The sequence below is a fragment of the Amborella trichopoda genome, chromosome 7 (genome assembly GCF_054954075.1).
Source record: "Amborella trichopoda isolate Santa Cruz 75 chromosome 7, AtrichopodaSantaCruz75HAP2 v2.0, whole genome shotgun sequence".
NCBI lineage: Eukaryota > Viridiplantae > Streptophyta > Magnoliopsida > Amborellales > Amborellaceae > Amborella > Amborella trichopoda.
The window spans coordinates 42,664,010-42,686,103 of NC_142342.1; the positions used below are offsets into that span (position 1 = coordinate 42,664,010).

At 36.8% G+C, this 22,094-nt stretch overlaps 1 protein-coding gene across 2 annotated transcripts; it reads left to right on the top strand.

The window, feature by feature from the left end:
- LOC18423071 (K(+) efflux antiporter 2, chloroplastic) lies at nt 1-20,973 on the top strand. Of its 2 annotated transcripts, XM_006827652.4 has the most exons (20): nt 1-3,028; nt 4,354-4,522; nt 4,694-4,784; nt 7,562-7,698; nt 7,829-7,888; nt 7,973-8,092; nt 8,541-8,609; nt 8,978-9,043; nt 9,632-9,721; nt 10,495-10,599; nt 10,683-10,811; nt 11,375-11,584; nt 13,343-13,492; nt 16,264-16,317; nt 16,406-16,464; nt 17,391-17,457; nt 17,544-17,720; nt 17,982-18,038; nt 18,949-19,023; nt 20,756-20,973. In XM_006827652.4, the coding sequence occupies exons 1-20, from the start codon at nt 1,164-1,166 to the stop codon at nt 20,873-20,875; spliced, it is 3,870 nt and encodes a 1,289-aa protein (XP_006827715.2). In that variant the 5' UTR covers nt 1-1,163; the 3' UTR covers nt 20,876-20,973. The 2 variants fall into 2 exon arrangements, with proteins under 2 accessions (XP_006827715.2, XP_088727606.1); XM_088871480.1 differs by lacking the exons at nt 1-3,028; nt 4,354-4,522; nt 4,694-4,784 and having other exon boundaries at nt 7,567-7,698; nt 7,799-7,888.
- Nucleotides 20,974-22,094: the final 1,121 nt, after the last annotated feature.

Sequence of the window (22,094 nt, forward strand, 5' to 3'; positions counted from 1 at the left end):
GAGCATCAAAACAACCTCTTCTGAAAATTTAAATGTAGGCTCAAATTTGATTGGTTAAAGCCTCTACATAAACTTTTTCCTTTTTTATTCGGCCACACTCGTGCCTGGTTTAATTTAATTATTTTTTATTTGGCCGCCCTTGTGCCAGAGTGACTGTATACCTATTTTTTTGTCATTTTTCGGCCATCTCTCAGAGAGTTTAGAGAGAGAGGGAAGCGGACCCGAATTTCTAGGGTTTTGCGTAGTCACTTCATTTCTTCAATCCAACCCGCAACTCTCTCACTTTAATGGCTTCTTCATACGTTGAAGTCATCGAATTCTGATTTTAGTGTTTTACGGCGAGGTAGCAGGTCTCAGCATTTGAATTTGAGGCGCTTAATTCCTCCATCCATTACGATTTTAGAGCTTGTGATACGACTAGGATATCGATTCTCTCATACATGGATTGATAGGTTTTCTAGGGCTCTGAATGGTAATGTTGCCTGGTGTGTGTATTTCATGTTGTTGAAATGTACGGGACGCAGTTTCGTGAGCTGTGATTGTTCTTTGGTAGTTCAGTGGGTGGTTTTTGAGGGTGGCATCATTACTGGTTTTTTAAGGTGTTTGGTGATAACAGAAGCCTAGACCTCGGCTGGGGCTCACGTGCTGCTACCACCAAGACTTTTGCGCTCTGATTTTTTATGTCGTAATCGTGCTCTTCATTATTGTTTCTAGGGTTTTTCTGCTTCACCTGTCGTTGAATGGCAGGGAAGTGATCCATCAGGTTCTGAATTGGTGTGCATTATTCATCTATTAGTTTTGATTGGGTTTGTAGTTTATTGAAATGAAAGTATTTACAGGGATGTGATATTTCATTCTTGGAGTCGTTATTTTCAGTCTCTGATTAAGCAGTTGATAGCTGCATTATTTCTTGGTTTTTCTGGATTTTCACTGGAAATCCTTGATAAATTTGGAGATATTTAGCTTATCAAACCAATAGTTGAAAAGAGAAATGTTTACAGTGAGAATGGAGCATTGCATGTAGACTATAGAGTATCATAATGTGTAGAGTGAAATATTCTTGTAACATGATTGGACTGTGGCAATCATGCTGGGTTATTTGATTTTGAGCTTAGCAACTTGGTTGGTATAGGGCATTTCTTTGACTGAAAAAGCTGGAAATAATGGAGATTTCACATAGTTTCATGCATATGTCTTCAACTAAATGTTCTCCTGGTTCAGATTCTTCTAGATTGGATTCGTTTTGTTTCAGTTCAAGACTAACACAAAGGAAGAAGAATGGTTCTGTGTTTGCAAAACAGAGAGTTTCTGCTGCATTTAACAAGGCATACTTTATGAGGAAACCTAAGAAGGATATGGATTGTTGTTTGCGCTCTTTTAGAGGATCACATTGTTGTGTGTTCTTCCCTGAGAGATACTTTAGAAATTGTAAGAGTAATTCAGGTGGAGCGAATTCTATTGTAAAAATGAGTACTTGTGGTCATGGGTTATGTCCCCACTCTTTGAATTCAAATTCAAGTAGTCTTTTCCTTAGTTCAGAGAACTTGTTAAGAACTTTAAAGGGTCGGCAAATGTGTGCTCAATGTCAATCTAATGGCCACGCTGGTAAAGATTCTTTAGCGTATGTTGAAGGTGGGGATAATGCCATAGAGACGGGTAATATAGAATCAGATTCAAGACCAAATGTCAAAAATAGAGATGACATGGTCCAATTTTCGGAAGATCCATTTGATAATTTTTCATCATCGGCTGAAAGTTCAGAGGAAAAAGCCAACAAAGAAAGAACCATGTTGGCTGAATCACCCAGTATGGAGGACTTGAAGGAGTTGCTTCAAAAAGCTCTAACTGAACTGGAAGTTGCAAGACTTAATAGCACTGCATTTGAGGAAAAAGCCCAAAGGATATCAGAGACTGCTATTGCCTTGAAAGATGAGGCTGTTCGTGCTTGGGATGAGGTTGGAGTGTCTTCTACTATGGTTGAAGAGATGCTGGGTGAGGAAGCAGCTGCGAAAGAAGCAGTTCAGAGAGCAACAATGGCTCTATCCATGGCTGAAGCACGACTAAAAGTGGCTGCGGAAGCTTTAAACCAGGCCCAAATTCAAGACCCAAAACTCGAATTTAAGGATTCAGAAGATGGCTCAGTGAAATCTCATGAACATACTGATGAAAAACTATATGAACCTGGTGATATTGTGCAAGAAACCAGACCTGAGGAACTAGCTCTCTTAATCGCGAAAGATGAGATAAAGGGCTGTCATGCCACTCTTGCATGTTGTGAGGCTGAGCTTCGACGTATACAAAGCAGGAAAATGGACCTGCAAAAGGAAGTGGATCGTTTGAGCGAATTTGCAGAAGATGCACAAGAAAACGCTGCTCAAGCTGAGGAGGATGTTGCCAACATAATGCATCTAGCTGAGCAAGCTGTCGCTATTGAGGTTGAAGCTACTCAGCATGTTAGTGATGCTGAGATTGCTTTACAAAAAGCTGAAAAACTTGTCATTGGTAATGGCCAAACTGCCATTGCCGAGTCCTCTGATCCATCTGATGTTGATTTGTTGAATGATGAAGTGTTGATGGAGAAAGAAAGAATTACTCAAGGAGTTAGTGAAGACTCTAGCTCCAGTGGTGATGAAACAAGTCGAGCTGAGGATGCTCTGCTCAGTAGTCGCCCTTCTGAAGTGCATGAATCAAGTGTGGCAATGGCTGAACAGTTGGAACTGTCAGAAAAATTAAATGGTCAGGACAACATCAAGGTGGAGATAGATGGCCTGAGAGAAGCTGAAAATGAATCCGAGAAATCGAAGGTTTCTTTGCAGTCAAAGAAACAGGAAACAGCCAAAGACAGTGCTCCTTCCATTGCCCCCAAAACATTACTGAAGAAGTCTTCTCGATTCTTTTCTGCGTCATTCTTCTCCTCTAAGGAAGATGGGGAGGAGTTTACGCCTGGAGCAGTTTTTCGAGAGGTGGTTATTACTGCTAGGAAGCAACTGCCCAAGTTGGTATTTGGGATCTTGTTTCTTGGTGCTGGGTAAGCACACAATTCTTGATTGAGAATGTTATAGTCTTGTTTTATTAGTTAATTATGGAATAGCATCTTGGGCCTCATATTGTTTAGGTACTGTAGATAATAAAAATGATCTTACAAGATGGCAACAACATTATTAGAATCATGAAAATGAGAAGTGGCTACATGAGTGTCATTACAACATTATCAGTATCTTGTATTTCTCATTGATGAAAGTTCTTGAAATATTGCATATAATTTTGTAAGGATAAATTGCAATCATTGCTTAGTGAACTTCCTTTGAAAAAATAAAATAAAATTCAACCATTGCTGGACTAACCTATAAAATGATTGTATTTGGATCATTCATGCACACCAGATGCAATCATCACCAAGTGTTTTTTTTCTTAATGTTAGAGTGAAAATAAATATTTATTGACATCCATTCTCAAGCACAACATAATACATTGTTAACATGCATTCAAGAAGTGACCATCTGGTTCGGTCCTGTGAACTCATGGTATGGAGCTCTGCTTGCAGGTTCGAAACCCGCAATCAACTAACAAAAAATATGAAGTGCCCAAGTATCGAACCTGGTCACTAGAAACTATATGATACTTCTCGAGTTTGATCCACTAAAAGATGATTTTCAGGTCATCCAAGTTTAGGTTCATACCTTTGGGGTTCTGTCTGATGTTTGACATCTCTGTGTATGGGAAGCCTTTGGGAACCTTTGAGGAAGTTTTGTTTTTCCTTTTTAAATCTTTTTTAGGAAATTATCTTTTGGTGGACATAGTGGGACATTGATATTTTTCAAAGTTTCGTAATAAAACACTGCAAGTTTGCTCCTAACTCACCCTATTCAACTCAAATTGAGCAAGTCGTGTGTTTCATCCTTTCTTTATTGACTCGGCCATTCACCTTCTTCAAAGAAAGGAAGTTAACTTTCTGTCTTTTAGTTCACATACCATATCCCTGGCACAGGGCTGAAGGTAGTTGCTCGGTGGCAGCTCTTTTGCCTTATCTGATCCATAATGTAATTTGTTTCATGATTTGCATTTGCATTTAAAATCGAGTTTTACTTGGTATCAATATAATATTGATCCTCACCTCTGAGCTTGCCTGCATTGGAACCTGTTTCTACTCAGCATTATGTTTCATATAAGGCCTTGTTGCTTGACTTCTAACGTTGTTCATTACTTTCTGAGGTTGCTAATTATGAACGGTCGAGTTTATAAATTCCTTACATTTATGATCCTCTTTCTCAAAATAACCGTTACTGTGTTGGATGTGACACTTCCCATATTTGATGGATAAGAACCTTCTCTCTGTGATTTTCACTGTTACAGGACCATTTTTCTTAGTAATCGTTTGGAAAAAGGTGCTCCAATAATTCAGCAATCGGATATTGTCACTGGCATTGAAGAAGTCACCTCCAGTGCAAAGCCTTTAGTACGGGAGTTACGAAGAATTCCTAAGCGGTTTAAGAAGATATTAGAGAAGCTACCACACCAAGAGGTGATGTTTTTTCTGGGTTTCTTGTCTGAGAGATTATATTTCAGCTGATTTGAAAAATGGCATTGTCGTGGACATGATAACTATCCTATGGTTATCTTTCCAAGTTGATTACTATTTGTTGCTTTTCATGGGAACGTTGAGGAGATCTTTACATATTTCGTCTCTTTCTAGATAAATGAGGAGGAAGCCTCCCTTTTTGACATGCTGTGGTTATTGCTGGCGAGTGTTATCTTTGTACCATTATTTCAGAAGATTCCTGGAGGTAAGTTACATACAAGATGGGACTGTTTGGATAAGGATCATTGTCACTTGTATATGCATTATTGTCTGATGGTCCAAGTTATGTTTGTTGGCTGATACTTTTGTTGCAATCCCACCTAACTTGATGCATATGATTTTTAAGTATGTTCGAAGGTTAATTGTTGAAAAAAATGTGTAAGTAAGCATATCAATAAAACACTGACATGTTGAGAGTATGTATTGTGTAAGCATATTTGAGCATCTGTATTCATTTTATTTTGGTTTTTTTGGGGAGTGGTAGAGCATATATATATATGGGGAAAGTTTACATAAGGTTGGAACCTTAAAATTTAGAATCACAGATGCACCTCAAAAATATATCGCAAATGTTGTTTTAATGTTGAAAAAACACTCTAATCGATCATCTCGACATCGAGATGTATGACTATGAAAAAAAAAAGTTTTTGAGTCCCGGAAATAGTGCATCTTTTAACACATTATCTAGACCGTCCATTTTCAAGATTTTCATATATTTATAGATCTACTTAATTTTAACTATTTTTGGAATTTAAAATTTTCTAGTTAGGTATGAAAATAGATTTTAAGATAATACTAAGATTTTTTTCCAACAAAATTAAATGTTATGATAAAATTTTAAGGTGCGCTTTAATTGGATTGTTTAAGGTTGCAACCTTATAGAAACCGCACCCTATATATATATATATATATATATATATAGTCTCAACATTTTTGGATACTCATTGCCCTTTGTTTTGTAATACAAAATTCCTTTAGTAATGGCATTTTTTGTCATTAGGAGGCGTGGGATAGATATTTCTATAAGAAACTAGCCGCATTTTACTAGTGGTTAAGAAACAATCATTGCTCCATGTGGATGATGTCATCCTCCACTATAGTTAATTAATGAGTATCTTTTTATCAATAATTTCTACTTTACTTATTATAAATTAGCTAAAATGCCCCTAAACGAAAAAAATATTACATGGTGGGGGTAAAGGTATCAAGTGTCAAAAAATGTTGAGTACCGTAAGGAAATACCCATATGTATGAGTATCCTAACATAACCTATATATATGTCCTTAATGTTTGTATTTGGTGTATTTATACATAGGTGTGTTTATCCGTGTAGGTTTTCAGGTTTTTGTTGCATTCCATAATTTATTTTCCCACTAAATAACATGAATGAGATTAACTTGTGCACATTACAAACTTTAAGTGTTAGCTTGAAACCATATCCAACTAAAAAGTAAGATACAGAAGCAGGTAAAAAATACAAAATTTTACATTAGAACAGCCTTTTGATACGTTCAAAAATTGCATTGGATCAGCTTTTGGCAGACTATTCTTTGTTGCATAACAATTAAATTGAACTCTCATTATTTATGCCTAAATTGTGTTAATACTTGTACTGGTGAAACCTCATTCATAAAAGCCATTAATGAATCTTATCTTTATCCAATACGACTTCTAGTTTTTTAAACTTGTTTATAACCTCAAAAGACAAAGATATAACCAGTATAGTGAAACATAGCTCATATAGATGGAATTGTAAGCACCCTGTTGGCACATTTGGATTTTATACAAATCTAATGTCCTTATTAGAAGCTGATTTCATTCTTGTGCTTTAGTTTCATGTTTTTCAGTTCGGCTTCAACTCGTTCCTTCCTTCCTGTGGTGTGCCTAGGCGTAAGTTGGGGGGTGCATTAAGGAAATAAGTTTGTTGGGTTTGATTGGATTCATAGAAGAGGCCATTGGCCAAATGAGGAGACAGTTTTTGACTTTCAGGATGTACAATCTAAGAGAAGGGTTTTTTTCTTTTCTTCTTATTCTTCTTGTTTTTTGGTGGGGAAATTATTTATAAAAGGATCATTCTTTGGCACGTGTAGTTGCAAAAATAAGCATAGGGAAGATGGGTGGGAGTCAATTTTTAAACATTTGGTTGTTAAAACTTTTAAACCTGGGTTAGATTCTCAAAAAACTTTTAAACCTGGGATGCTTCGCCGTACATTTTAGTTTCTGTGCGTACCTTTTAATTTAAAAGAATGGAATATTGAATTACATATATTAAAAAAACTTCATATATTGAGAACGCATATTGCTTTATTCAAAATGATAATAGTACGTGTCTTTCTGTATTCACATTTTAGGCCAACTACTACCCATATTTCACCAGTGTTGGACTGCAACTAGCTTCGGGGTTCATGTCCTCTTTGATTCATCCTAAAGATGATTAAAGGAAAGTGAGAAATTCTCTAGGTCTGACGTGTATCAAATTGGACAGTCCATATCTTGAAGGGGATTTTGGTTCGGGGCATTTTTGAGCTCCAAATCAATTTGATTATGATTTTCTTTATTCATCTTAGAGTGGGAAAAATATGATTTGAGAGTTCCATCAAGCACTCCTAACTAGAAATTTGTCCAACATGTCCAAAATAAAAATTTGCAAAATACTTTTCCTTTAACATTTTACCATTTCAACGCTTGACGTTATTTCTAGTATATTCATGATTCTGTTTTTTTTTGTTAAGTTTTACATTGCCTGACGCAATTATAGTTAATAAGTGTTTTTTTTGGTCTTATGATAGATGGATGCTTTTTCTCCATTATTCTAGAATTACGCTATCTTTCTCCGTGAAATATTTGGTAGTCCTTTCAACAGATGATATTAGTTATATAAAAATTATTGGCCCTTTCTTTCTCCTTTCAAAAGATATTACAAAATTTATGAGATATGTCATTCAGTTGATTTTTTAACCTGTACTGCTTGGGTTATTTTAGGAAGTCCGGTACTTGGGTACTTGGCTGCTGGTATCTTAATTGGGCCATATGGTCTCTCTATCATACGCCATGTTCATGGGACAAAAGCTATTGCAGAATTTGGGGTTGTTTTTTTGCTGTTCAATATTGGGCTTGAGGTAAAATACGTCCTGTTCCTCTTCAACATTTCCATTCTGAAGGACTACATTTACAAATAGGCACTTTAAATTGATGGCTTCTTTTTTGTTATATTTGAAGAATGAGTACAAGAAATTATAATTTCTGCAGCTTTCTGTAGAAAGACTGAGCTCCATGAAGAAGTATGTCTTCGGTTTAGGCTCTGCCCAGGTAATTGTTGCACTTGTTTTTATTCTTCTAACACACTTTCTTCACAAATTTATCCAAAAATTTTATATAAATGTTGATATGCAGGTTTTCGTGACGGCAGTGGTGGTTGGTCTGGTTGCTCATTTTGTTGCAGGGCAACCTGGTCCTGCTGCAATTGTCATTGGCAATGGCCTGGCACTATCTTCTACTGCTGTAGTTCTACAGGTAACATCCTGTGTAATCTTGAACTTGGAAAACTAGTTTCACTATTTATACATTTGATTCTTTCACTCATAGGAAGCTCTTTTACTTTAGTTTTGATGTACCTTAGGGTTAATGCTTTCTTCATTTCTTTGTTTAGAAAGTAATGTTCATTGCATGCCTATAAGCCTGGGCAAGGGGTTGTGCTAGATTAATTTCCATGTTATTGTCCAAAGGGATGAAAAATCTGTACACTTTGTGATTTATGATGGAAGGCACTTTGTTCTTCATCTGAGGAAGTTGTGCACTTTCTGATACATACATGTCATGTGGTCTTCTGTTGTTTGACTTTCCAATTTGACTTGGATTGAAATAAGTTTAACCAGATATATTTTTAACAATTTAATTAGATATGATTTTTAATGATTGAAATAGAATTTATTGATTGCTATTGCTATGGAATTTTTTGCAGGTGCTACAGGAAAGAGGAGAGAGCACTTCACGTCACGGGCGTGCCACTTTTTCTGTGTTGCTTTTCCAGGTGATGGTTGTATTTATAAATCTCTTCCTATGGATTGCACGTTACATGTGAGAATTTTAATAATATGCAGCATTCTCTTGCTATTTTGGCTGCAATGCTCAAAGTCAATATGGTGTTTCTAATTATTAAATTTTGGAAGTTGGCTTCTCTCAAATAGGGATGAAAAATTCCATTTATAAGCTTTTGAGCGGCTCTCTTACGAAATTTAAGAATATATATTGATCTTCTTCCTAATGTTCTTCTTGCACATATTTCCATTATTTTCCCTTATAGTGTGTCACTCATCACAACGATTCATTCAAGACTTGTTGCAATATAAATAGTTTCAGCATCCTGATAGACTTTCCTGTTCTCTGTTTTAATTGTAGGACTTGGCTGTGGTGGTGTTGCTGATACTTATTCCTCTTATTTCTCCAAATTCTTCCAAAGGAGGGGTAATATCTCTTAAAGGTTTTTCTTGGCGGATACTATTTCTCCCTGATATTCTGAACGCACTGTTATTGGTTTAGGCTTTTATCTTTTTACGACATGCTATCTGGCAATATCTCTTGAAACTACAATTTCAAATTTGGACAGAATTCAGATGTAGTAATGAAAATTTTCACCGCTTGCATTATCTCAGGCTGAATGATCTGATCTGGTGCGTTGTGATAGGCAGGGTTGAGGAAAAAATTAACCAAATTCACAGTCATAAACTATGAAAATTACGAATATAAAACTAAACCATTATAATACATTTTCCTGGAGGGAGAAACTGTGTGGGAGAGGGGGTGTGATAGGATTCCCTGCCACCTCATTTTCCTCTGTGTAATAATTTCCATTCAGATTATAAGAAAGCCTGCCATGATCGTAGGAATAGTTTAATGTTTTAGATTCGGTCATACTTCATAATTTGTGAAGCTATGAATACACAGTGTATCATATTCTGTGTTTTTAAAGGATTTTTCTTATATTATATGGGATTTTTTACTCCTTCCAGATGTTATTTCCTTTTCTATTGATCTTGTATTTCTGTTATTCAGGTTGGTTTTCAGGCAATTGCAGAAGCTCTTGGACTTGCTGCTGTTAAAGCAATAGTCGCAATCACCGCCATCATTGCAGGAGGGCGCTTGGTAAAGTTCTTCCTTTGAATTGATACTTCTGTGGCCATCCCTATTGGAAGATTTGGCAAGCAATGTGTCTGTCCCTGAGGATCCTTTGTTGGTGTCTTGATTGTCTTATCTAATGATGCCATTTCTGCTGGAAGAGTTGGCAAGGAATTAGTGTGGAAGTGTGGAACCCGTTACACTTCATCATTTGCTCATAGATCATATTTTCACATCTTATCACAAAAATAGGAAATCTATGTATGTATTTTATTATGCACTTGCTGACATGAAGTGCATTCCTCTATGTGGATTAGAGTTTGCCTGGAATGGATGCATCAGTTTTATTTGAAAACTGTGCATATTAAAGTACCCTTCGGTTTTTAGTTCTTTTCTCAAGCACAGTTAATAACTGCATGCTATTATTTTTAGTGACAATCCTTGGAATCAACCTTGTCTAAATGTGGCAATATGGTTTGCTTTGGCATCTTCCAATACTCATTTTGGGCATGTATAACTGTAGAATTGAAAAAACTGCATTTCTCATTGCTGATGAACTTACAACGAACGGTTTGTCTTTGTCAATTTCAAGCCTAAGTCTGCATTGCACTTTTGTTTTAAATGCCTTGTTGACGAAAACGTTACCCTCAAAGAAAAAGGTTTAGGAATTTGTGCATTTTGTGGTCACTTTGATTATCATGTCTATGTAATGATGTTTTATCTTCCAAATTAACATTTCTATGGCTGGTATCTCTGTAGTTGATATCTGATTTGTGATGATGTTTTGGTTAAAATAACAGTTACTTCGTCCAATTTATAAGCAAATTGCGGAGAACCAAAATGCTGAGATATTCTCTGCGAACACCCTTCTCGTCATTCTGGGGACTAGTGTCCTTACTGCTAGGGTATGTGGATCCTTGTGCGATGAATTTGATTCTTCTTCCTTTAAACATTGACTTTATAGGTATTAAAATTATATTCTGAACAGGCTGGGCTTTCAATGGCTTTGGGGGCATTTTTGGCTGGATTGCTCCTTGCAGAAACTGAATTTTCACTCCAGGTTGAATCTGATATTGCTCCATATCGTGGTCTTCTGTTGGGCCTCTTCTTTATGACGGTATATGATCTGCATTGGCTTTTGCTTGAACCTTCCTATTTTCGCTGATTTGTAGTTGAGTAATAACAAGTGATTAATCTTCAGCTGGCTCACATGTATCGTGCTTGTCTAATGACGCATGGGCATCGTTACTTAGTCTAACGTTATGCTTCAGAACTTATTATGCCGATATCTCCATTAGTTTTTAGCTGTAGCTAGAAGGTCCTTGATCACAGGTTCAAGCCATGTGGTTGGCCTGGACGTTTGTTGGCTTCCTAAGCATACTCTGGCCTATGTAAGAGTTTTTCATTTACTTCATTAGAAAACTTCCCAATTCGCCTTTTTCTCTCATGGAGCAAATTTTAGGTTGCATGTTGGAACTATTCTAGGGATGTATCGTTACTATGCTTATGTGACAAGTGATGGCTTTATGAATTTATAAATTGGAGTAGCCCGTGAGGAAGTTAACTGTTGTATGATATTTTATTACCAGTAGAATATTTATGATATGTTTTAATTGATCATGCTATAATAATCATCTGACTGTTTATGATCTGACTCTAGTATCCCTGGCGATCTTTCAGGTTGGAATGTCTATTGATCCAAAACTTCTTATTTCCAACTTTCCTGTTATTTCGGGAGCCTTGTGCCTTTTAATTGGTGGGAAAACTTTATTAGTTTCACTAGTGGGTAGAACTTTTGGGATTTCTAGCATTGCTGCAGTTCGAGTTGGCCTTCTTCTTGCACCTGGTGGAGAATTTGCCTTTGTTGCATTTGGAGAGGCTGTTAATCAGGTTGGTTTTCATTTCTGTTATCAATGAAATTTAGTTTTTAAACATTTCTGTTTCTTCATTTCACAAATGTCCAAGCTTACCTTTGAAGGGAATTAGAGTGGGTGTCTTGGATGATGGATTTACTTTTGGTTGCTTATGTATGTGTAGTTTTAAGTAACTGTCTTTTCATGTTGTCTAGCCTCTTTTCTTGTTTGCAAGGAGCAATGTTTAGATTGAACTTTTTCCCTCAGCTCTAACTACACAAGAGAAAGCTTCCCAGGCACCCTCTCTTGCAGCTCGCATCAAATGCTCTGGTAAAGCATGATGTATCGCAACCTGTACATAAGGCAGTCTCACTATAGGAATTGATTTTCTGTTGTCATTCGGTTAATGCCTTGCATTGTAACTGATCCACGTGATCCTTGAAGCTTTTGTGGATGCTGCGGAATGTTAATGAGTTGCTGTTATTGGTGGTGATTCATAGATTCAGGAGTTTGAATTTTGTTTGCATTTAAGGTGCTTTATATTTGTATTTATCATTTTGTCTTGCTGAAATTGAGTTTACTAGGGCAGCTGGACATAATATGACTAGTGTGCACTCAAGATTGTGCTGACCAACCATCACTCAACATTCAATGCTTCTTGCTGGTGGTGCTAGCATCATATGAGTTTCATGACCTTGTTTGCATCACAATCGTCACTTCAAGGCCCTTGAACTAACTCCGTGCTGGTCAATTCAAGGCGATTGGCTCAAAATAGTATCAATGATAACAGTGTGAATGACATACATGTTATATCCTAGCATTAGAAAATATATACTGGAAAAGCAGATTTTGCCGTGCTTTGAAGTTTCAACCTCAAGCAAAATATATAAGTTGCAAGTCCTTTTTACTTTACTTGTTTATTAGATGATGTTTTGTTTGATTTATTTCGTGATGCATCATTTCCAAAATGCTCCACTTTTGCTCTGTTAAGTTTGATAATCTGCCATCATGAAAATGCAGAAGATAGTTATTATTTATGAGTTGCATGTATTTTCACTAGTGCATACCAATGAGGCTGAAGGGCGAGTTCTATCGGACATCAGGGCGAGTTCTATCGGACATCGGTGAGACCAGCTTTGCTCTATGGGGTGAAATGTTGGGCAGACAAAAAACAATGTGCCCATAGAATGAGTGTAGCGGAGATGAGGATGTTGAGATGAATGAGTGGCAAGACAAAAAGGGATAGAATTCGAAATGATCTATTTGAGAGAATTTAGGCGTGACCAATAGGCGATAAAATGAGAGTGTAGACTTAGGTGGGCTGGCCAAGTGTGGCGCTGACCAAGTACATCAACTGTTAGGAGGTGCGAGTTAGTTTAAGTGGAAAGACTGAAAAGGGCAAGAGGTAGGCCCAAAAGAATGTGGTTGGAAGTAGTCCGAAAAGGGCAAGAGGTAGGCCCAAAAGAGCGTGGTTGGAAGTAGTCCGAAAAGATATGGGGATTTGTGGCCTCATTGAGGATATGGCATTTAATAGAGCAGAATGGAGAACCAAGATTCATGTAGCCGATCCCAATTAATTGGGAAAAGGCTAAAATGATGATGCATTTTCACTAGTGGCTCTGTGATACCTTGTTTTTTTATTTATTTATGATGTAGTCATGAAGATCATTTGCTTATACATGTAATGCTACTTAATTTACTATTTTTGCTTCTTATAGCATTTGGTTCACTTTCAGCATCACAATTAAGTTTCAACTTTGGTTTTCTAATTTGATGATATGTCCACCTTTGGCAGGGTATCATGTCTCTGCAGCTTTCATCTTTGCTGTTCTTGGTTGTGGGGATTTCGATGGCCCTCACGCCATGGTTGGCGGCAGGAGGACAATTAATTGCATCCCGATTTGAGCAGCATGATGTGCGAAGCTTACTCCCTGTTGAGAGTGAGGTGATTCTTCTTACTCTATACACTAGAATTTTCCTAGAAATTTAAGTTTTTCAATGGCTAGGTATAATTTCTGCAGAAAACCAGGTTACAATCTTTTTCATATTTAGAGGTCATCTGTTGATTAGGTCATTGTGTTTGGCATATTGATGCAATTTTGTTTAGTAGCAACTATGGTTACTTATCTGGAGCTTTTCTTCACAACATAATAGGATTCAGGTGATTGGATGATTGGGAAAATGCAGTAAATAACTCAAATGCACGTTGTTAACTGAAATAAGGGTTGTATGAATGGGGTATTTGATTTGTGCCAAGTTATATGGTTTTGATGTCAGCATTTGGCAGAGTGCTGCACAGAGTCTTGGTTCATAGTTCTGAGAGAAGTGGAGAAGATTTAAATCTCCTAGTGTCTTTAAATGCAAGGTCTTATGTTGCAATAATCATGTCCAGTATGAGCACGTACTTGTGCTTTGTTGAGTTTTTAACTTTTATAAAATGGACAAGGAGTGATGGCCAAACCCTCCTCACTGGTCATCATATACGTATATTCTAGACATTTTAAGGGCTTAGTTTAGTCATCTAACTGATGTCTTGGTATATCTATCTCGTTATTTTTTAATGGAAGTATTGCCAATATCACGGCTTCTTAGATAGCTTTTTCTTTCTTTGGGCTAGTTGGCTAGGTTTGATTGCAAAAGGGGAAGACTACCTCCTGTGAATAGTGCTTAATATTTTCCTCTTGTTGTATGTGTTATAGATATCTTTGAGGACCTTTCTAGTGTTTCAAGAAGAGCCCCGCCTAGGCGGGCCAGGGGTTTGGGCGTATTGCCCAGGCCTAGGCGGGGATCTTGGGCGGGGAGTCCATGGTTGGCCGCCTAGGCGCCTGGGACCCTGCCTAGGCGGGTGCCCTTCATTGAGGAGCATTTTTGGATTTTTTTATCCCTAAATAAGGGGAATAAAGGGGTTTAGGTTATTTTGTGACCTAAACCCCTTTGTTTACCTTTAGAGTGGAAAACAATTTGAAAACAATTACTTTTTAGCATTTCTTAGTGATCAATAGGGTATTTTAGAGTTTTGAAAAATCGATCCAAACATCGTCTTGTTGGTATGGATTTGATTTTGATGATTTTTTAAGCTTATTAAAGGGTTTTTGGGAAGTATTTGAGATTGAGAAACATCTCAAAAATTGAAGATTGAGCAAAAAGGTTAGTTAAAAATATTGAAGATTGCGCAAAAAGATTTGTTAAAAATGTTCATATTTGAGATTTTATGTGTTATTTCACTGTCTCTTTCGGATTCTTCTAAAGTGGTGATCTGGGCTGGAAATATGGTTATAACTCCCCTTGTAAAAATGTTCCTGAAGCTATCAGAGAGGAGATTAAGCAATATATGAGTTAGGTAAACAAAAAGGAACAAAAGCCTTGTCATTTGGATAAGTCTCTTTATTTTTAGCTCTTCTAGAAGTGGTGATTCAGGTTGGAAGTATGGTTATAACCCGAATCCGAACAATAAAAATCATATAAGGTGTAATTTTTGTGATAAAGATACCAATGGGGGTATTAACCGATTCAAGTAACACCTTGCAGGTATTAACGGGAATGTTGTTTTTTGTAAAAAGGTTCCTAAAGCTATTACGGATGAGATTAGACAATATTTGAATTTAGTAAAACAGGAAAGGAAGAAAAGGAGCCTTGTTATATGGAAATATCTTCTTCAGGTTCTTCTAGAAGTGGTGATCCGGGTTGGAAGTATGGTCATAACCCGAATCCGGACGACTAAAATTGTATAAGGTATAATTATTGTGTAAAGGATACTAATGGGGGTATTTACTGGTTCATGAAACACCTTGCCAATACTAAGGGGGATGTTGCTCTATGTAAAAATATTTATGAGGCTACCAGGGAGGAGATTAGGCAATATTTGAGTTCAGTAAAACACAAAAAATAAGAAAAAGAGTGAAGAGACACCAGGTAGACCAACGAAGACTCTTAGGGCTTCATCTGCACAGAGTAAGTCAGGTAGAAGAAGAGGAGGAAGCGGCAGATTCGTAAGAAAAGGAGGAGGGCGAGCGTTATGGTGAAGAGGGAGATGACTTTGGTGATGATGGACTTGACTCTGATGCATATGATGAGGCTTGCCTCACTTATTCTGATGATGACTGAAGATACTTGACTCTTGGAACTACAGATTATGGAATGATATGAACTACGGAGCATGGTTTATGGTCTCTGAAGTATGCATTATGGATTGTGCCCGTATTACTAATTTACTAATTACTATAATATTTATTTTTGGTTGTGCTGATCGTCAATCTATTACAAATTTACGATGGTTTAGAACTTTGAATTACGGGATTTTTAATATTTTATGATGTATACTCATATTCCGCTGATCCCTGCCCCCTACCCCCTACTCCCTACTCTGCCCTCTTCTTCAATCGAGGTCCTAGGCTGCCCAAAAATCTGGGTGCTTGCCTAGGCGTTGGACGGCCAGAACCCCATGACCGCCTAGGCGCTGCCCGGCTTTTTTTGGAACATTGACCTTTTCCATGGTGGATCTTGTTTTATAATGGACTTTATTATGTTGAGCAAAAAAATTCTGGGCCTTGCTGGTTTATTGAAACTGGAACTGTAAATTTGGCTAGCATCTCATGGGTTTCTAGTTCATTATTCTTTAGGGCTTCAGGCATTATAGGATGTGATATAGTCATATGGGTGTAGCATCTAGACCATAGAAGTTGATGTATATCTTTGAACTTGTGATTGTGACTACAGACGGATGATTTGCAAGATCATATAATCATATGTGGATTCGGGCGTGTGGGTCAGGTACTTTTTTTTTTCCTTTGTAGTTCTTTATAGTTTTGGAGGCAAACCCATTCTATTTGGATATAAAAACAGTGTTTCTTTCGTCTAGATCATTGCACAACTTCTTTCAGAGAGGCTGATTCCTTTTGTTGCACTTGATGTCCGAAGGTAAGATTTCCTTCCTTCAAACTAGAGATTGATTTACGTTCCTTTCCAAGTTGAGTTATTCAGTTGAAGATATCTATGCTTGAAGTGTTCCAGAGAATTTTGAAGCATTTAATCAAAAGAAAGGAAAATTCATCACCAGCTGTTTGTGTGAAAATTCTAACAAGATCTCGTATGACTTTTGTTCTCTGAACGGGTAGTTTCAAATCATCAAAGCTGTAAGCTTCTTCTTGAGTGATAGTTTCTTGCATCAAGGATGTATATACCTGCAGAAGAAATAATAATGCATGAATGGTTCAACTGGAAGGCACTCAGTCTGACCTTGTGTTTGAGGGTTTGATCTTTTTTAAGCTAGCCCAGAGAAAAAGTACACTGCTGACAAATGCCTGCTGTAAGGGTACGTCCACAATCGTGTCGACAAAATGGCATCTACCCCAACTCTGAGGAAAGTGGATCACTCAGCTCATGTATATGGGCAGAGTAGCTGATCAAAAAAAAGAAAACGAAGGGCAGAGTCCCAGTGACTTACAAGGGCATAGGGACTGAGGAATTGGAAATGTAATAAATAACAAGGATTAAAATAATCAAATAGAGCAAGGAAACCTAGAGAACTTTCAAAGATTGGGTGGACTGCCCACTGGGCCTTCTTAAAAATAAAAGGCGAACAATTGTAAGAAGCTTCAAATAACTAGAGGCATACCTTAAGTTTTCTCAATCAATTATAGTGGCATATGGTGGTGATTTTTTTTAGTTCATGTTATCAGCAGCCATATTCTTGCATGTCTCATTCATGTTTTGACAGTACATATTTCTATGTGTGTTGATAATTCATTTTGCATGGTTTAACATGGGAAAAACCTGCTTGCATAGAGTGGGATTTAGCTATTTATATTTGACTGCGACATGTGCCTAATAACTTTATGCTGCAGTGAACGTGTGGCTAATGGCCGTGCACTTGATCTTCCTGTATATTTTGGTGATGCCGGTAGTCGAGAAGTAAGCATGCCAAAACACAATTGTAGCCTGCTTTTTTTCTTATTTTCTTCTTTTTGATGATCCTTTTGTTCTTATGTTGTGATCAGGTCCTCCATAAAATTGGGGCTGAGAGGGCTTGTGCTGCTGCGATTTGTTTAGACACCCCAGGTGCCAATTATAGGACGGTCTGGGCTTTGAGCAAGTATTTTCCCAACGTGAAGACATTTGTTCGTGCCCATGATGTTGATCATGGCCTAAATCTGGAGAAGGCGGGTGCAACTGCGGTAATTTTCTGTTTGATGATACCCCAAAAGGAAAAAATCCTAAATCTTCTGTCCTTATGGTACATGTTTCTCAAGCTTAAAAAATTTGAGATGTAATTTCACTCTTGATTTTTATTCTTAAGAACTTCATTGGGATCCCACTGAAGACTTAGTTCCCAAATAGGCCATTTGGAATGTTTCTATGATAGCCTTGCATATCACTTACGTATGAAGCTTTTTTAATGGTGAAATTCTAATTGGTTTGAAATTTTAAAATTTAAGGTTGTCCCTGAAACCTTGGAGCCCGGTTTACAGCTTGCTGCTGCAGTTCTTGCGCAGGTAACTATGCAGTTGGTATAATCAAACTTCTATTCTGTGCTGAATTTACAGCTTGCCTTCTCTATGCATGTATTGTATCAGACATTGTATGCCATCTGGAAAATTACTAAACACCCGTTCTTCTCTCTCTCTCTTTTCCCATCAGATTTCCCTTCAATTATATCTTTTCTCATGCTAATTTTGTTCTTCCTTTTCTGATTGAGTTTCTCCTATCCTTGATCTTTACATGTACTTTCCTTTTTTTGCATTATTATTGGTTTTTTTCTCCATGTATATTCTTTAGTGCAGGGCATTTTCCTGCAAGTAGCATGTGTATGTTTTCTTTCTTATATGTTTGTATAAGTGTACAAGGGCGGTTTTTGGCGCTACCATTTGATCCATCTGCAGGGCCATGATTACAGCCCTTACGATTAATGTGGAGGCTGACAGTAGATCTGAATAACTCATCCAAGAGTCCTAGTTTTTTATATGTTAAGATTTTTTGATAATTGATTATTTGCTAATATGTATAAATATTATTCAAGGTTCTCATTGTGCAATGGCTTTAGTTTTACTGGCTACAAAAATTTGTGGGCCTCAGTATTGTTTCGAAGATATATTTCTTACCCGTCAAATTGTAAGGTTTTCATTAAATATGGATTGGTGGTAGTTATAATATAATTGCAAATGGTAACTTCTAAGGGAATGGAGTAGTGCATTCCTCATGAGCCTGTGCTTTGTTGTTTCCTTTTCTTATCGTGTGTTGCTGGTTTGCAAGTGTATAGTTTATTACCCCATATATTGTGATGTCCTTCATCCAGTAATGCAGGCATTTTAGTTCATGCATCAATGTGGTTTTTTATCATTTTATACCAACAAATTCTTCTTTCATGTTTTCAAATCTCACCAAGCACGCTATTTTACTTTACAGGCTAAATTGCCAACATCAGAGATTGCAACAACTATTAATGAATTCAGATCCCGCCATCTCTCTGAACTCACTGAGGTAGCATTTTTAACCTTTGTAAAAGTTTCATGCTTTAATTTTTATTTTTTTTGGAAAGATTTAATTAGTTATTTTTGTTACTTGAAAATTAGGAATTTCATGGCCTTGATGGACCACTCTCATTATAAGTGACAGCTAGATGGAAATGCTTTTGTAGGAGTTGATATGTTATTACACAATAAAGGGAAATGCCTTTGACTAAATGATCTGACTGAGGGTATGGCCTTTGATAAAGAGGGATGGCAGAACAGATTTGTACTGCCGATCCCAAATGGTTAGGATAAAATTCGGATGATAATGATACAAATGTAGCAAAATATTACTGTTATGGGACAACAATACATTGTGCATTCTACTGCTTAACATTTTTTAACACTCCTAATAAAGCCGGAGCATAGATGTTTGAGCGCTGAGCTTTTGCAATGTGCCATGGGATAGATTTTTTTCGGAGTGCTTCTGTAAGCACATACAAGTTGGTCTTTTGACTAAACATATCAAGTGCATCTTTTGATAACTATATTTTCCCTTTCATAGTGGCAGTCTACCTCAATATCTTTGGTCCTTTTATGGAACTATAGGATAGGTTATGTGGATAACAGGCTGGTTATCCAATGATGTTTATAAGCAGATGGACCATAGGTCTTGTATTAGTCGTAAAATCTCTATACTTTTCGCCAGTGTTTAAAAAGTTGGAATGAAGCTCTGACTTGCGAGGGTCCCAATCCCAAGTCCATCACCAAATCTGCTGTGCCGGGGGCCTAATTTTAGGTGGGAATTGATTGTTTTCTCCCAAAACTGACATAGGGGTCCTTGGGGTTGGGAGATTCGTCAATTTTTTAGCTTCTCCCTCCACAGCCCAATCAGGTCCAACTCAAGCGATTCCCGAGGTGGACCACTGAGTGTTTAATCTCTACTTTCCGTATCTTATATTAGTCACAATGTTCTTTAAAGTTAGCACGTAGTATGAGCCCTTACCGTATACTCAACCTCTGCACTGTATCTATCCACCACAGACTAATATTTAAGTCTTCTTACCATATTGCCTCCAAAAAATGTGCAATCATCCATAGTTGATTATACCAGTAACTAATACACACCTGGCTTAGATGTATTATTTCGTAGTCAGATAACGTGATGGCTTTGCTCTATGAATGAGTCTAATGGTTAAGTCCCTCGGGTGTTCTTCCTCGGAGAGATGAATATGCTTTTTCTAAGAGAAATCCACTTTGATCTCAAATACCTTGTTTAGAGTTAGACCATGAATATATCTTCTGTGGTCTATCTTGCTTCAGATGATTCTTCAGTTACTTTTAATGTTAGGGTGCATATTAGGTACTCTAGCCTGACCATATAATTAGAGTTGTCTAGGCTCCCAAAAACATAATTAGGGTTATCTTTTGAATCTGAAAACTTTCATATCATCTTTAGTCAGCCCCAAGATCAATTGTGTAAATAAATAAAAATGATTTGGAACTCAAAACTTACTCCAAATCAATAAGCCCTCAAAGATTGGCCCCACACTTTCTATTTGAGAAGTTAAGGATCTTAGGGTTGCAAAGACCTAAAAAACATGCTTTTCTTTTCATGGGAATTGTTTGCAGGGTATCAAAGATGATCAGGCAATTTTCGCATCCAAATAATGCCCCCAACACCTAATTATATGAATAGGCTAGGCCATGTATTATTTTCCCATTATGTGTTCGTTGGTTTATGTTTATGCATTTATTTGCAGCTATGTGAGGCGAGTGGAAGTTCGCTTGGCTACGGATTTTCTAGGATCATGTCTAAAGCAAAATCACAATCTTCTGATTCTGAGGATGGGCAAGTCATCGAAGGAACCCTGGCAATATGACATTGTACAAGAACTTTGTTCATGATTGAACCCTTTTTGGGGTTTGTACAGTCATTTCTCTTAATGAAATGAGAAAAAAGTGTATAGTTGCGTACAAATTTGTAAGTGCATCTTGTTTCTTTTTTTAAACTCCCAATTTTGATATATTTTCTCTTAAAATTATAACACAAGTCCAGTTTTTGAGTTTTGATTCATGCAAAGATCAATTACATAAAGCAAACCTGGGAAGATGTATTCATAAGGCATGTATAAGCGCAAATTGGTTCAGTAAATGGACTGGATTTCATTTTTAATAATTCGTTCTCAGTAAATGGGCTGGATTTCATTTTTAATAATCAGGATTGTGTTTCCCCTCCATTTTGTATTATGATTTTTCTTTTCTTTTTACACGAAAAGATTATATGCCCCAGGAATATACTATATCAGATCTAAGTGCGTTGGAAATTATTTTCTTTAAAACATTCGCTTGGTTTTTAGAATGAAAAAATTCTCCAAATTAGCTCTTTTGCCTGTGGGAGTAAGTATATGTCCTCTTGGGAGCACACCACAGGCCTTGCTGTCTTTTAAAATAAGGGTGGGGCCCAAAACAATCAAATGAAGGAGCATCTCAAGAATTCAATAGACGATATCGTTTCAATGCCCAAAAATCTTCAAATCAATCATCTCAACCTCAAGATGCATGTGCATGAAAAAAAATGAATTTCAAGCATTGGAAATAATACATATGTAATGCATTTTTTGGACTGTCAATGTTCAAGGTTGTCAAAAGTGTTCATAGAATTGTAGATCTATATTATTTTGAAGCTTTAACTTTTATGATTAGAGATAAAAAATAAAATTTCAAACCATCACAAAGATTTTGAAAATAGCACACTATTTCAAATTGCGATTTACTTCGATTTTATAGGGCCCCTTTTATACAAACCACATCCATATATATAAGGTTAGGTTTATATAAAGCAAGGGCCTTAAACAACCAAAATAAGACGCACCTTTAATTAATACCAAAATATGTTGTTTTAATATAAGAAATCTTTATGATGACCAGAAAATTTATTTTTATCTCTACTTATAAAATTTTAGGATTAAAAAATATCTATGAACACTTGATAATCTTGAAATTTAGCGGTCTAGATAATACATTAGAAGATGCACCCTCTCCAAAACTTGAAATCGTTATTGTCTAATCAATAATTAGATGGCTCTTAAGAATCTTTAG